Source organism: Plectrocnemia conspersa, unplaced genomic scaffold (genome assembly GCF_051122295.1).
Source record: "Plectrocnemia conspersa isolate PC_06_02 unplaced genomic scaffold, ASM5112229v1 ptg000005l, whole genome shotgun sequence".
Taxonomy (NCBI): Eukaryota; Metazoa; Arthropoda; class Insecta; order Trichoptera; family Polycentropodidae; genus Plectrocnemia; species Plectrocnemia conspersa.
This window is the reverse complement of record NW_028277169.1, coordinates 33,705,706-33,723,818: the sequence shown is the minus strand read 5'-3', so window position 1 is coordinate 33,723,818 and position 18,113 is coordinate 33,705,706. Positions and strand designations below refer to the sequence as shown.

Below are 18,113 nucleotides of genomic sequence, written 5' to 3'. Positions count from 1 at the left end.
GTTATACCGACCCTTATGACATATTAAAACGGTTAATAACTTTAAAATGTATTTCCACCAACATTTAATAATTTATTTTCATTCAATTTTTCGTTCACCTTACAGGCGTTAGCCCAATGTGTTACAACGGGGTAAATCTATACCAACTGTGTAAGTTGATAAGATATAATGTATACATATATATAGTAAGCAATAACCACTAGATTAAAAGTCTGTGAATCGGTGATATCGATAAAAATATAATTTATATAATATAATTTTGTATGTGTTTTAGAGACGATGATGGTGACGGGTGGCAATTATACACAGATTTAGCCGCTGCAGTAGTATTTTATTAATGATTAACGGTTGCTTACATTATAAAAGGCGGACGCGAGACGATGCGTCCGAATGCGCGGAAGATTGCCAGTCGAGAGAATAACCGTCACGTCAGTGCTACTAAAGTGCCGACCAGTTTTGCCCATAACAAATGAAAATGTAAATTGGCCCCCATAGTGTAATATAGTTTATTACCAATATAATAGCGCATTTTTATAAATAAAAATTCGAGTGCCGCTGCCGGGGCTCGAACCCGCAACATCAGAGCTACTAGTCTAAGACGTTACGAACTCTGCTATTTCGTCCTGATATAATATTTACATACATTTTAAATGATGTGGAGAATTAAATTGTGTGTTTTTTCTTTTACTTTTATTTTATTATTATTTGAAGCCAGGTTATTATCTGAAAAAAAATATTCCCTTTACGAAAAAGAATCATGTTTATATATGTATAAGAAAATGTTTTTGTTCATATGCGTATTAAAAACATATATTGACTTAATATCGAGCTTATTAAAATAAATAATTCTAATCATAGCCGCAAAACGCGGCGTTACGTCCACGCGTAAAGTAAACACAATAAAAAAAATAAGAATTATGACAGCTGGCTTTTAAATCAGTTGCGCTCCGTGTGTTCTCGGTGTCGGGTGTGTTCGCTTGCGCGTCGCAAAAGTTTAAAACTTTTTATCATGCATCTCCGATCGCTGATGTGTTATGTTATTGAATGCAAATTGTAAACAAACATCAAACAATGGTATACGGATCTGTTTCTGCCAGTGATTTGTATTGCTCTGTGTCGACGACAAGTCAACTTTTAAATCTTGTGCTATGGATGCGGCGAGCAACGGTGATTCAGACCACTCGTTAACCTGGGAAGACTTTTATGGTAAGTGTCAATTGATCGATGACTTAAAATTCTACTCGTCTATTTCGGTTGAACTTTTTTTGCTTGATCGATACGTAAAAAATCCAACGGGAATTCCGACCTTGCAAAAAATATTGAGAATCTGTCTATGTGACCTTACGCTTTTAAATGATGTAACGATTTACGTCACTGTTTATACAGCCTTCGATTAAATTATTCCAATTGGATGTAAATATATAGTTATGATGAAATTCAGTTGCATTTTATCAAAATTTATCTTATTCATATGTATCGAAGAATTTTAAGATAAATATATAATATAGATATGCAGATCATTCACTCTTGATTTAATCATTGTATTTGTGTAATTATGATTATTATCTTAAATCATACTTGTTTTTATTTTGTTTAGGATGTATTTACATACAATACATATATTGTACATTTAGGCAAAGTATTATATTAAAGTATAATTAATAATTTATACGCTCATGATTAAAACAATCTTGTTTATATCACAAAGTTAAGGCTTATATATTAAATTATATACATATTTTATTGTATATATAAATTTCGATTTTTAGGTAAAGTCGATTTTATTTCTGAAAATTTTTATATAAAGTACAGTTTTACCTCATATTTGGTTGTACGTTATAATTATTTAAAGTAGATAAAGTTTGTTTTTTAAATGGCTTAATATTATATATTTTATACATAATTATAATTTTTGCTACTGTAGTAATGTACAGAGCTATCTAGTGTTGTCAGTTTTTTGCTAGCATATGCATTTTTTATATTTTTTTATTGTTAAATACGACAGGTTGCTATGTGAATTATTTTGTTGGAATAAAGTTGCATAACACTTTTTACTATAAATATTGACTTAATTTATATGTAAATTATTCGGCTATTTAAAAATGTGTATATATATATAAAGTTTTTTCTTAGCATGTGTAGAGTTTTTGTTACTCAATATAATCATTATTAAAAACTGAATGTTCTAGAAGAAAAATTAATAATAAATTTCATATTCGCTCATAGCTTTATAAATATAAATTAGTTAATTAAATTTTATGCCATTTTTAAGGCAGTTTAATTACAGAAAAACAATGCATAAAAATTACGCCTTAAAATTAATCATAAAAATAGTAAAATTTACAATAAAAAAATATATTAGTCTTAAAAATCTTCAATTATAATTTATAGCTACAAACTTAACTAAATATGTATCGAAATCAATCATAAAAATGATCTTGAATAATATCAGAATATCTTTAAAAGAAAATGTTCTATCGTTTAAAAAACATTAAAACAAAAACTAATAATGCAGTCGAGATCAACATGAGATCGTTTCTATAACAAAACAGTTATTAGTTATCTTTGCGGCAAAAAATGTAGTGTTGTCAACAGTAATAAATATTAAGTGTGCGTCTGTCTGTCCACAATTTTTCCTTAAACTTTCCGATTAAAAATAAAGGTGTAGTTTCGCATTCATATTAATTAAATGTTGTATCTGGTTACCCTTGAAGTTCATAAAACTGACTTCTTGTTAATTACATACTAAACTTAAATACAATATTTAGAGTAACTCTATTAATTTGGCTTTACATAATAGTATGGAAAACTAATTGTTTATATGACGAAGATTTGAACAAAGTGTCAGGAAACATGTAAAAGTATAAATTACGTCATGAGCAGAAGCCAAAGGGTTTAAAGAGCTACCATTTGCAGAATGCCACGATCTCAGATTGCTCTTTTTAAAGCATTAAGCACTCGATCGTTGGCAGTCTCTCAGCACACAGGTTTTCGTTTTACGTAAACACGATGCCTCCGGGTGCTTCTGTTAAACTTTTGCGTTTCTTCCGTCGTCTACTCCGGCATTCTCCTTCAGCTAGAAAGTCATCAGATCATCGTCGATAATTGCGGGCCGAGTTAGCGGTGAATTTATCGATTCAACACGAGGAGTAACCGACTGTGCAGCATAAGTCTTTCGTTTCGCAACCAAACGCGAATGGGTGCACCAGCCAACGAGAGCCAACTAACCGCACACGGAGGAGTCGGGTTTCCTAATGTGGAAAGAGTTTGAAACCAGTTTCTAAGCAGATCCTCGACGGATAGGCCCTTGCTCGCAGCTTTGAGAAAAACAAAAACAAACACCACGTGGGAGTGCTGCTACGCTGGGATGGGCAGAAACGCTGGTGTTTGAGTGCAGCTACTAGATATTCTTATTCGAGTTTGGTGTTATGTTATGTCTATGCACATATCCGCAATCATTAAAAAAGAAAGATCAACAATATAGCATTCCTTTGTATTTGTAAATATAACGCGTCTAAATTTCCGACCGTCATGTGCGTCGGCGTGACGAATACACTGTTTCTGCAAGTCGCAAATAGTAATAACAATTTTATTTATTATGATTTTAACAAATCTTTTCTCACGTTCAAACGTGTGCTCCCGAGCAACGTCTATAGTTTTATATTTTTGTATAACTACGTTTGACGCGTGATTGGCGATATAACCTTTATATTAATCATTCAATGAAGTTTATACGAATAGGAGAGAAGGCTAATTTAGAGCCAATCGCGTTTTTGTTTAGCGTAACTTTCAAGATTCGTTGCGAAACCATGCATATTTTTTCTAAACGATTGTCTCGAAGTTTATAAAAAGTAGGGTTTGTGGTAATTAATGGCTTTCGCAAATATTCAAGTACACTAATATATTTTTTCGTCAAACTAGTAGCTTTTTAAATGGTCATTGTTAAGAAAAACTTATAGAATACAATTTCAATATTTAAATAAATTTATTGAATCTGGTTTCAGTCATATGCGTCACATATTCAGGCCGGTTTACCGGCCTAAGTCGTTGAAAGATTTTTTTATACTTTTTTTTTAATTTGAATTTTATTTGAATTACTTAAATTTTTTGAATAGCTGATATTTTAAAGCAAAATAGTAAATTAGATTGACTAACAAACTTAACCGAGCTATTATTAGAACAAGTTTCATGTGAATTTGAATAAAGCTATGGCAGTTATCGTGTCTTTAAATTTCGTTAAATCCCACATTAATGATGAAAAAATCATTTTTTAAATTTTTTTATCTGAATTTAATTTATATTTTTTAGCGTTTTAATCCACTTTACTTCTTTCTATAATTTTTTAATAATAAAAGTATGACTTCTTAGGTTTTTGAATTTAAAAAAAAATATCGGATCAGACTTGCAAACAAAATTAGTTAAGATCTATTTTTAGAATAGGTTTTATGACGATATCATTTAAATTATGGTAGTTACCTTGTCCTCAAAAACCCACATAAATGACCAAAAAATACGAATTTTAATTTTGTTGAATAGTCACAATTTTTAAACAAGATGGCGGGCAAACTTGCTAACAAACTTAATAACAGAGATTTAAAAAAAATAGTTTCATGTCTTCAAATTTTGTTATATCCCATTCTGCATTGAAATTTCTTTAGAAATCTACCTAAAATTGTCTACTATAAAAATGTCATATTTGAGTCGAAATATGAATCATTATATAAAATATAAAAATGTATAAATAACTCAATTAACTATTTTAATAATGAACTTTGCTCAGTTTTCCAATACAAAATACGGACTAAAAATAACACAACTGTTATTTTAAATGCAAACAAGATTAAACATTTATTTTTCACAAACATCTTCTACTTATATTATTGTATCATAATAATTACTTCAATATATATGTGTTATTATTTGATATATGTGTTATTATTTGAAGCTTATTGATACTAGATAGTCTAAATTTCAATTATCTCACTCATTTATAAATTAAAATAATGATACGCATTCATTGAAGTACCAATTATAGTATTGGTATAAAAATGTCAATACATACTTCCAACGTTCCCTCTAATTTTTCTATTGTGTGTGCGGATCATCGATGCATCTGTGCAGTGGCGGTGCGATAAATTTACACCCCCCCCCCTCCCCCCCCATAAATACATACAATTTTTCATTAAAATGTATATTTATTAGTCACAGTGATTTTATATAATAACAACACTAACAAAGATAATTTTTGAAATAAATAAAAAAGAAAAAAAAATATTCGTTGATATAATATAATAAATACTAAACTTTTAGAATTTTCTTTTTATTTATATTGAATCTATATATATGTATGTTGTGTTTTTTTTTCAAAATAAACATTTATAAAAATGTAGTTTTTTCACTTTTATTCAAAATTATTCTTATTAAATTTTCAACTACGTAAAAAAATCTTTCTCCGAATTTTGTCGATTTCTATTGTACCTACTTTTTTAAACGGAATAAATATACTAATGGACCGACCCTAGGAGATTCAATGCTCCAAAGCAAAAACACTAGAAAGTAGGTAATTAATTTTATGAAAATTGCATAATATTCTGACCCAATCGCTTGGCACTATATCACATTGGGGTTCAGCCAGTCAACCAATTTGTTGCACAATTTAGAACACAATATATATTTTATGAATTAGTGTATTGAAAAGATTATATTATTATTACAAGTGTTTATTATTAATATTATTATTAGTGTATTGAAAATATTATATTATTATACAATGAACATATAAATTATTTATTATTTTTTTTCAATAATTATTTTTTCTCTCTTCTGTCCGTTCTATCGACCCAATATTTATAAACCACATTTAAATCAACATTTTCCCCGGATGAAATGTATGACTTTATTCGTAGTAAACATTCTAAATGTTCTACTTCCATTCTGTTTCTTGATCTTGATTTAATTGCATTCATTAAACTAAATCCTCGTTCACATTCAGCGCTTGATGCCTGAAAGGTTCCACAAATATCTAGTAAAACTGATATACAATCAAATTGATCTGAATCACTATGTTGCAAAGGTTAATAAATCGGCAAATGTTTGAATCGAACCAGTCTTCACTTTCTCGGCAACTATAAATTTAAGATTACAATATTGTTTATGCATATTTTCGATTGTATCTTTGTCAGTAATTTGTAATAATTGAGTATATTTAAATATAAGTCTGTCTAATTGATCCTTTCCGTATTCAAACTCTTTAGCTCTTCCTATTGCGGCCTGATCGAAAGCACGCCACTCCAATAATTCTTCTTCTGGAAATCGCATTTCTAGATGATCACAGAGCAATTGGATGAATCTCAAAATCGCGGTTAAATTTATATCGCTGCTATTTAATGATAATATATTTTTCACATCTTTGCTCCAATGAACTACTTCACTTAAATATTGAGCTCTTAGTTGATTAATTTTAGCTTTTGCAAATTGGCCTCTATACTTGTTATATTGCTCCTTTGAAAATATTTGCACATTGATGATAGTTCACCCAAAACATCGTTCAAAATCATTATCGAGACGTGAATTTGAGGATCTTTCAGCATTTTCAAGCAATATTTGTTGATTGGGTCATTATACTTGTCCACTTGTTCTGTGCAATAATCTATTAAGACATTATAATTACGCACAAAAGCGCTAACTGCGAAATGCCTCGATAGCCACCTAACTTCATTAATTGGTCGAAATGAAACAACATTACTTTCCATAAATTTAGATAATTCTTCAAATTGGCCTTTTTTAACAGATGACCTGCTGAACATTGTATAGGTTGTTTTTAATAAAGTTTCAATATCCTGCATTATTGAAACTTGTTTCCAGGCATCATCGATTCCTAAATCCTCTCTGTGAGCTACGCAATGCTGTTCTGTTAAGTGGTTTATTTCCCGCTTCAACATAGCTGCTACTCCATTCTTTTTTCCAAGCATTACTGCAGCTCCGTCTGATGTAAACATAACCATATTTTGTATATTTATTTCATTGTCACTATAAAATTTCTTTAGGGCTGAAAAAATGCTATTGCTATCACAAGAACACAATTTTATTATTCCCGCAAAAATAGTCTTGTAATTCATCCCATATCGATATTTGACGTACAAAATTAGTATTTTTTGTACAGATATATCCGTACTTTCATCAACAATTAATGTATGAAACCGAGACTTTCGAAATTTGTCAAAATATTCCTTTTTAATGACTGCATTAATGCATTCGACAAATTCAAACCCATAATTTTTACTTCGCCAGCTTTCGGGAATATCTGTGTATTTAGATACATGATTATGAATGTCTTGTACAGAGCACATAGAAGCGTTTATTTTTATTGCCAAAAGAACATTATCGATTAAAACTTTGACTAGATCGCAACTAGATTTTTTGCGCTCAGTGATCTCAATCCTATTCTTCCGTTCTTCAGGTGTTTCAGTCATTATTTTCAAAAGTCCACCTGTTTTCAAATTGTTCAATTTTGTAATAGCATCCCGGTGTGCTTTATGACTTAGATGTCTTTTTACAAGAAACAGCCTCCATTCAGTCCACTTCTTTCCAGACGTGAATTCTCCTGGCATATTGGCTTCGGAACATATGATGCATTTGACACAATCATACGTCTCGGAATAAACAAATATTTCACCAATTCTTACTTTTTGTAAATGCATTGAAAATGGCATTTTTGTTTCGACGATTTCAGAGAGCCATTCCAGTTTAAATTTATCGTAGGATTTCTTCTTAATGGTCGTATTAGAAATATCACATCCACTCCTTTTCGACATTTTAAGGGGATAAGTTTTATATAATTAATAGGTAAAATTGTACTGTAACTAATTTTTCACTTGAATTGTTTGTTACGTAAACTGAACACACCTGTTGTTGTTTATTACAAAAGTTGATTATTAGTTTTGTATTATTTATAATTTAAGTAAAAAAATCACTACTTTTTAGCACGGACACTTTTACCGTTTAATTAAAAAAATATTAAAAGAATTGCGTTGTTTTCACAATAAGGACTGCTATGAGACTGAACTCATTACCGAGTGTAATGTTTCTTGCAAGTTGAAGCATGTCAAAGACTATGAAATGTAGAGGACCTAAACACTAAAATACGATCTTCTTTTCCTATACTTTGGCATGCGATAGAACGGGATGGAATAGTGATCCCGCTCGACTTAAAATTTTGCTTGACCCTCGCAATCCTTCTGAGAAATGATTCGACTCATTTCTCCGAAAGCGTGCGAAAGAATTGTGCCTGTATTGTTTCATGCATTCGAACAAAACTAAAATCTGGCAAAGGAAACTTTCTTTTATAATATTGACTGTGCGGAGGGTAAAACATGTGTGCGGAGACATTTCAGTAGGTGTGCGCGCGCACACGCGCACACCTTACAGGGAACATTGCATACTTCTACTTAAAAATAAAATCAACTTCTCTGATCTGTTTTTAGACCCTCTCCAAGATCGCTCTTCTTCGTCAATCAAGACAACGAACGTCGCGTGAGGTCTTCCGAGATTTACTTATTTTTTTGGCGATGCGAAACATTTTCATTACCAGCTCAACCCTCCCACGCCTACTTTTACAATCGTGTTTACAATCACTTTATCGTGTCTACAATGACATTATTCCTTATCTACGTGACTCATGCGGCTTCGAGTTCTAATTAAATCTGACTTTGAGGTCAAGACGTATGATTTATCAATGAATATGTTAAACTTTCCTCATTGACTCAGGCACTGATAGGGTTAAAGTGTTACTTGGAAGGGTTTAGCTCCAGGCTCGGTTCTCAGCGCACATGCTACGTGCCTCTCCATGACTAAATATAAAGTCATGTAGGCGAACAGGAATATGGCGCATATCAATTTCACGTACACGCCTTTCATTTTTTTCTTCTTCTTCTTCGTCTTAGTTGGGAGTGAGTTTCACAACGCGCTAAGGGCGACCAATTGAACGGTGACCATAAAATGAATCATTTTTATTAGACCTCGCCTCGATTCATGAATGCACAATTGAAATGATGTTTGTAGCGCGAGTGCAGACGCTCGAAGATTCTCTAGATTTATGACTTCTGCTATATTGATTTTATGTATTCGATCGCATTGAATGAATTGGGTTTATTGTACCCTTTGTAAAGTGATACCACAGTTTCTCTCATCATGATATTTTTATGCGGTCGATGGTATTCGTTACATATTATATAACAGACATCAATCTGATTTCTCTTTCAAGTGTTTTAGTGAAACACTAGTGACTTCGCTTGTGGCATTGCAACATACTATTTACCTCGAGAGAAGCATTCATCTTGATTCTTGTCAAATTGAGCAACTGTTCTAGTGACTTATTTATTAATGGCGAATTGTTAATTGAAGCCGCTTGAATTGCAAAGTTCAATCGCTAGAAATTTTACAAATAAAAACACTTACATTTCAGTTATGATGGTTCCAAAATCATCAAAAGGTATTTTGTACTGTTGTAATTCACTCGAATTCAAGACTTTTTTTTTTATTATTTATTAACGTAATTCCGCATGAGTATAAAAATTTAAAAACATTTTTCCCCCATTATTTTGTAAAATGTACATGTTACAATTGGCATCATTAACAATTTAATAGATAAAATTATTTCTTCTACTTTTATATTGATTGTAAAATTTATTGCTCGTTTTTGATGCTTTCCGTTATAATTATCTAGATATGACTGTACAATTTTTTTTAACACTGTTTGCCACAAAGATATCATAACTTAATTTATATGTATTTATTTTATCTGAATATTTTATTTTATTATATGTTAAATATATTTCTGAAAACACTTTCGATTAGGCAGATTATTAAAAAATACTTTTATGATTTATGAATCACGATGGATCAAATATTCAAATACAGAATATATTTGTAGTAAACAACGTTCCCTCTAATTTTTCTATTGTGTGTGCGGATCTTCGATGCATCTGTGCAGTGGCGGTGCGATAAATTTACACCCCCCCCCCCCCCATAAATACATACAATTTTTCATTAAAATGTATATTTATTAGTCACAGTGATTTTATATAATAACAACACTAATAAAGATAATTTTTGAAATAAATAAAAAAGAAAAAAAAAATATTCGTTGATACAATATAATAAATACTAAACTTGTAGAATTTTCTTTTTATTTATATTGAATCTATAAATTTGTATGTTGTGTTTTTTTTAAAATAAACATTTATAAAAATGTAGTTTTTTCACTTTTATTCAAAATTATTCTTATTAAATTTTCAACGACGTAAAAAAATCTTTCTCCGAATTTTGTCGATTTCTACTGTACCTACTTTTTTAAACGGAATAAATATACTAATGGACCGATCCTAGGAGATTCAATGCCCCAAAGCAAAAACACTAGAAAGTAGGTAATTAATTTTATGAAAATTGCATAATATTCTTACCCAATCGCTTGGCACTATATCACATTGGGGTCCAGCCAGTCAACCAATTTGTTGCACAATTTAAAACACAACATATATTTTATGAATTAGTGTATTGAAAATATTATATTATTATTACTAGTGTTTATTATTAATATTATTATTAGTGTATTGAAAATATTATATTATTATACAATGAACATATAAATTATTTATTATTTTTTCAATAATTATTTTTTCTCTCTTCTGTCCGTTCTATCGACCCAATATTTATAAACCACATTTAAATCAACATTTTCCCCGGATGAAATGTATGACTTTATTCGTAGTAAACATTCTAAATGTTCTACTTCCATTATATTTCTTGATCTTGATTTAATTGCATTCATTAAACTAAATCCTCGTTCACATTCAGCGCTTGATGCCTGAAAGGTTCCACAAATATCTAGTAAAACTGATATACAATCAAATTGATCTGGATCACTATGTGCAAAGGTTAATAAATCGGCAAATGTTTGAATCGAACCAGTCTTCACTTTCTCGGCAACTATAAATTTAAGATTACAATATTGTTTATGCATATTTTCGATTGTATCTTTGTCAGTAATTTGTAATAATTGAGTATATTTAAATATAAGTCTGTCTAATTGATCCTTTCCGTATTCAAACTCTTTAGCTCTTCCTATTGCGGCCTGATCGAAAGCACGCCACTCCAATAATTCTTCTTCTGGAAATCACATTTCTAGATGATCACAGAGCAATTGGATGAATCTCAAAATCGCGGTTAAATTTATATCGCTGCTATTTAATGACAATATATTTTTCACATCTTTGCTCCAATGAACTTCTTCACTTAAATATTGAGCTCTTAGTTGATTAATTTTAGCTTTTGCAAATTGAGTGGCCTCTATACTTGTTATATTGCTCCTTTGAAAATATTTGCACATTGATGATAGTTCACCCAAAACATCGTTCAAAATCATTATCGAGACGTGAATTTGAGGATCTTTCAGCATTTTCAAGCAATATTTGTTGATTGGGTCATTATATTTGTCCACTTGTTCTGTGCAATAATCTATTAATACATTATAATTACGCACAAAAGCGCTAACTGCGAAATGCCTCGATAGCCACCTAACTTCATTAATTGGTCGAAATGAAACAACATCACTTTCCATAAATTTAGATAATTCTTCAAATTGGCCTTTTTTAACAGATTACCTGCTGAACATTGTATAGGTTGTTTTTAATAAAGTTTCAATATCCTGCATTATTGAAACTTGTTTCCAGGCATCATCGATTCTTAAATCCTCTCTGTGAGCTACGCAATGTTGTTCTGTTAAGTGGTTTATTTCCCGCTTCAACATAGCTGCTACTCCATTCTTTTTTCCAAGCATTACTGCAGCTCCGTCTGATGTAAGCATAACCATATTTTGTATATTTATTTCATTGTCACTATAAAATTTCTTTAGGGCTGAAAAAATGCTATTGCTATCACAAGAACACAATTTTATTATTCCCGCAAAAATAGTCTTGTAATTCATCCCATATCGATATTTGACGTACAAAATTAGTATTTTTTGTACAGATATATCCGTACTTTCATCAACAATTAATGTATGAAACCGAGACTTTCGAAATTCGTCAAAATATTCCTTTTTAATGACTGCATTAATGCATTCGACAAATTCGAACCCATAATTTTTACTTCGCCAGCTTTCGGGAATATCTGCGTATTTAGATACATGATTATGAATATCTTGTACAGAGAACATAGAAGCGTTTATTTTTATTGCCAAAAGAACATTATCGATTAAAACTTTGACTAGATCGCAACTAGATGTTTTGCGCTCAGTGATCTCAATCCTATTCTTCCGTTCTTCAGGTGTTTCAGTCATTATTTTCAAAAGTCCACCTGTTTTCAAATTGTTCAATTTTGTAATAGCATCCCGGTGTGCTTTATGACTTAGATGTCTTTTTAAAAGAAACAGCCTCCATTCAGTCCACTTCTTTCCAGACGTGAATTCTCCTGGCATATTGGCTTCGGAACATATGATGCATTTGACACAATCATACGTCTCGGAATAAACAAATATTTCACCAATTCTTACTTTTTGTAAATGCATTGAAGATGGCATTTTTGTTTCGACGATTTCAGAGAGCCATTCCAGTTTAAATTTATCGCAGGATTTCTTCTTAATGGTCGTATTAGAAATATCACATCCACTCCTTTTCGACATTTTAAGGGGATAAGTTTTATTATAATTAATAGGTAAAATTGTACTGTAACTCTGTAAGTAATTTTTCACTTGAATTGTTTGTTACGTAAACTGAACACACCTGTTGTTGTTTATTACAAAAATTGATTATTAGTTTTGTATTATTTATAATTTAAATAAAAAAATCACTACTTTTTAGTACGGACACTTTTACCGTTTAATTAAAAAAATATTAAAAGAATTGCGTTGTTTTCACAATAAGGACTGCTATGAGACTGAACTCATTACCGAGTGTAATGTTTCTTGCAAGTTGAAGCATGTCAAAGACTATGAAATGTAGAGGACCTAAACACTAAAATACGATATTCTTTTCCTATACTTTGGCATGCGATAGAACGGGATGGAATAGTGATCCCGCTCGACTTAAAATTTTGCTTGACCCTCGCAATCCTTCTGAGAAATGATTCGACTCATTTCTCCGAAAGCGTGCGAAAGAATTGTGCCTGTATTGTTTCATGCATTCGAACAAAACTAAAATCTGGCAAAGGAAACTTTCTTTTATAATATTGACTGTGCGGAGGGTAAAACATGTGTGCGGAGACATTTTAGTAGGTGTGCGCGCGCACACGCGCACACCTTACAGGGAACATTGGTAGTAAAGTATTTTAATTTTATATTTTTAAAAACGATAAAATCGATCGATTCTAAAAAAATGTTTTTGTGTATTAACCCCCCCCCCCCCTCCCCTATGTACCGCTGCATTATCTACAATTCAGTTGTACCCTTTTTGCTTTTAAAAATGTATCTTATTATATTATGTTATTTATAACAGTCATGGCTATAAACCCAATAGTTTAGCAACAAAATAATGAAGAAAGAAAAACACTTAGTATTTACCAAAATTTCATAAATTTTAAAACGTTAATCCCGGGAGTCTGGATTATACAAAATTGAAAAAACAACCCATTACTTGCTACGTATATGCATGGATGAGTCTTTGACGGGGAAGGCCGGCCAAGGACGATTTTTTGGTGAATGGCAATCCGCCGTTTTTACACCCTTTTTTCACAAGTCTTTCAAGGACATGGAAAAGGTCCGTGCACCTATCCCTGGTGCTTGACTTAAACAGCGGAAGTTTTTCGGAAGCACGTAGAAACGTGTGATAAGCTAACGATTTTTTTTTAAAGTTGTTATCACGCTTCCTTATCTTCCATTTTTAAAGTGGTTTCGAAAAACGTTGTCTTGTTTGGAAAACAGTGGCCAGATAATAATCGATATAATATATTAGGCTTTAGATTATAATGATTTACTATAACAAAAATATCGCATATATTATATATATATTAATAATGAATATTTTCTAAAAAAATACAGATATATTCTTTCTTAAAAATACGAATTCAAAATACCTTTATATACTTGTTCAGTGTACCTACTTTGACCTAGAGTTTTGCATCAGAACATTATGTAAAAAATCATATCGTTAGAGTAATCAACAACAGTAGAGAAAAATAACAAAGGCAAATTATAGTACATATTTTATTGAAAGAAAAATAAAATGTTACCAAAAATATGCGCAGTACTTCTTAACACCCTTTTTGTTATTACTCTCCTGCTGACAGCACGTGTTTGTACAGTAACACGACTCCATAATACTTTTCTAAACAGTGCTCCCTCATCCGGTGCCTCTGATCTGCATCCAAGGAGGGTTTCTAAACAAAACAAGGCACAGAGAGGGGAAGCAGTTTTATTTTTATTTTAGCACGCAAGTGTGCAAGTATAGATCAAAACAATGAGTTTGTTTAGTCTATACGTATTATCTGGACACTAAAACACTTTTTATCTTATCTCCAATGGAATTCCCTTCTTAATTAGTATTACTCCGATGTCGGCTTCGGTTCATTGTTCACACAGCAAAGGCTCTAAAAAGACTTTAATGCTCTCGTCACGCATTTCCGATTATATTCCGCCTCCTCTTCGTCGGCCATTTTAAATGCTAAACAGCAGACCTTCGCGGTGTCCACTTTTTAGCGTCTCTGGTGAACTTTTTTTGCCGCTCGATGCTTGAAGATGGCCATTTTTATTACGGAGGAGCTTCATCTCGAATTGCAGAACCGGTAATTCTAGCCACCATTGTTAGAGGTAGACCTTCGCTAGTTCTGCTTTTTTAATATTAAATAAAAACCCTTGCACTCAGATGTGGCACGTGCACTTTGAAAACAATGCAACTCTTGACGTCATGACATGGAATTGTGCACTGAGATTAGTCATACGAGTGCTCTTACTTTTACGATTCTAGACTCCTAGAGTAGACAATTGCTCGTAGCACGCTAGATGAATACATAATTGAGAGGCGCACATAATTGTGTCATAGAGTAGTGAGTAAGTTTGTCGAAAAAATCAGTGTTGTGTCATTCGCGATAGTGCGAGTACGTGTGCAGTGCCAACTTTGGATTGTTTAATTAGTTTGGTGATAGTGATGGAAATAATTGTGTTTTTATGTGTGAAAAATGTGAGTTACTAAATCAGTATTCCTTTCAAATAATATATATCTTATCTCTGTATATATTATATTGAATTTATATTTTAATACTATGCCTTAAAATATTTTAAGAATGAGGTTTATTATACAATGTATCATTTTGCTACTTTATTATAATAAGTGTTGGTATTTTTATTTCAATGAAGAAATACAGTATTGATATTCTTGTAATTATAAATAAAAATAAAAATATTATTAGACCTGTAATTAAACCTAACTAACTATTCACAATGATACTAATCAATTTTATGCTAATATTAGATTCAATTATTGCTTAATGTTATTAGACAATTAGTTTCATGATTCTTTCCTAAAAGACATTATTTTTGTGTATTATGTTTTACACTAGTAGAAAAATAGTTTTTTTTTAGATATTCACTAACCTATTGCAATGGGATAACGCATAATATGTTGCAATAAATAAATAATTAAAATAATTAATCAAATGAGCTATTATTCCATTTTCGTTACACATATTACGTTGATACAGTTATGTTAAAAATGTTTCTGACCATTTGTCAACATAAAACTGACCTTGATGTTAAAATACAGAGCATATAATATGAATACTGGCTATTCTTTATAAATACTGACTGAAAAAATTCTTACCATTTGATATATATTTTGACCAGTCCAATTTAAATTCTAATTAATATAAAAACTGTAATATTTATTCTGATCGTATATATTTAGACCGTTGTATTCTGACCTTTTAATATTAATTCCAACCACAACCGTGTCAAAATTCTGAACTGAGAAAGACGAGCAATTATAAATTTACAATTTAATTTGACATCCTCCGTTCTGTAAATATTATATAGTGGCATTCCAGGTAGGCAATAAGCAAAATAATGATTTTGTAATACTAAAAAATGTCTGAAAAATAAACTATAAAACCCAAAATATCGATATTTATGTTAAAGTGATTGGCAATTTTTTAGTAAAGTTATATACTCATTAGTATAAATATATATTTTCACTAAATGTTTCAGTGAAATAATATTCAAATATAATCAGTAGATATATATTTTTACTAGTGAAATTATATGCTGTTCTGAAATGCTTTTGAAACGTAACTTAATAAAATTCAATAACTATAGTTAGTTCTAGAACAATTCATTAAGCAATGTTAAGTTAGTTCGTTTAAGCTAAATTATATTTTTGCTAGTGAAATATTTATATATGTATATACGGTTAATATGTGTTCAGATATGATATCACTGAAACGACAGTGAAAATTGAGCTTCACTGCAACATGGTTAATACTGTTATTTTGTTTTTGTTTAGAATATTAGTATACTAGTTATACAATCCTTTTAATTTTGTCTTTTTTAAAGGTTTTCCTCACATGTTAATTTGAGTTATTTTAAATACTATTAAGTATTTAATAGAGGTTGAATTTATGCAATTGTCAACACTGAAAATTCCCTTGTTTCTCATTATCTCATTTAGACTGATTTCATATCTTGCTTTCTGCACGTTATAATCATATAAAATATACATTTCACTCTTATCTCAACATCCATGAACCATTTTATCTAATCGCTTTGAAACTGCAACAAAGCAACACCCGTCATTTAAAAAAAAGTTGTTTTGACAGATTTGGCTCGCACTCGCGGGAATCCGACCATGAACTTTAAAAATATATCACAAATTCCCCTCTTTTAATCCGTAAACGTGTATTTCCGTTATTTATTTATTAATGCATATGGTGTGTATACAAATTCGTGGTCAGTTATTTATTATATTATCGCAGGTCTCTTTCATTCCATTGTTGTGGCGTTGCTCTCACAATTGAGGCTATTACACCGTTTATCTCATTTTTGCTGTCGTTTATTTTTTCTTGTGCCTATCGCGCATACGTGCCTCAATTGCTTATTCGTTCGTTTCTTCAATTTGCGAATCGAGTCAAAGAAATTCGCATAGATGTAGAATTGTATTTTTTCGCTAGCGTAGCGAATTATGTGTCGTGTCGATTTGATGGATTTCTCTAGCTACTTTTTATTTTTTAGAAAATGCACGTTTTGTGAAATTTTGTTCCGCAAATCAAAAATGCAAATATATTTATTATGAAAAATAGTATTTTGCAATTTAAAAAAAATACAATTTGGTTTCAAAAGATCAAGTAGTACTATAAGTCTGCGTTTTTTATGGTGCGGGTTAAATGAGTTAAAATTAAAGCGTGAATACTTTTAATTATATATTCTCGATTTTTTTCTACAACTTGATATATTTGTATTGTATAATAATATTTTTAATATACATATACGCTCATAATCTGGCACATCTCGCTCGTAAAAAGGCGATCATTATAATATTTAAACATTTATGTCTATTATCTCTACTTTTTCAGAGAAATATCAATATACAGATCTAAGCTAAACATTACTATTATGTTATACGATTCACACAATTCGTTTGATTAAGTGATGTGTGTCATTTTTGTCTACGCACTTTGCGGTTTCATTAACTTCTTGGAAGTTTTCTGTAATTTTCCGCAAATTATTCTGCACATGAATTGCAAAATATTTGGGTTACAATATAATTAAAATTCTTATAAGGTTTATTTTTGGCAATCGATTTTCCGAATCGTTTAACGCGAGGACAATCTTAATCTGATCGTACAAATTTTAGAACATGTCAAGAATATAATGTAGTATTGCGGAATTTGAAAGCAAAAACGTCCATGGAAGATGTTTTTGCAAAACATCTCATTAATAATCTCATACTTAAAACATTGTCACGTTAATTTAAATTTATTCTTGCACAACAGCATTTATTCTACTTGCTAGCTTTATCACGATAAGTTATCAAACTACAAATTTAAACTATCCTTATCTTAGATATTTGAGATTAACGCGTGAATGACTTCATATAAAAAATCAGGTGTGTTAATTTTCACTTAAAATAAAT

The 18,113-nt window shown here is 30.7% G+C and overlaps 1 protein-coding gene and 1 long non-coding RNA gene across 2 annotated transcripts in view; both read left to right on the top strand.

Annotated features, from left to right (window-relative positions):
* The first annotated feature begins 938 nt into the window (after window positions 1-938).
* LOC148235476 (uncharacterized) overlaps window positions 939-18,113 on the top strand; it is a 66,653-nt gene continuing 49,478 nt past the window's right edge. The window contains exon 1 of the mRNA XM_088187058.1: window positions 939-1,206. Coding sequence (XP_088043184.1) covers window positions 1,149-1,206 — 58 coding nt within the window. The 5' untranslated portion in view covers window positions 939-1,148. The remainder of the gene's footprint in view (window positions 1,207-18,113) is intronic.
* LOC148235477 (uncharacterized) lies at window positions 15,561-16,921 on the top strand. The gene is made up of 2 exons (XR_015809603.1): window positions 15,561-16,401; window positions 16,488-16,921. It is a non-coding gene; the product is annotated as an uncharacterized LOC148235477 (long non-coding RNA).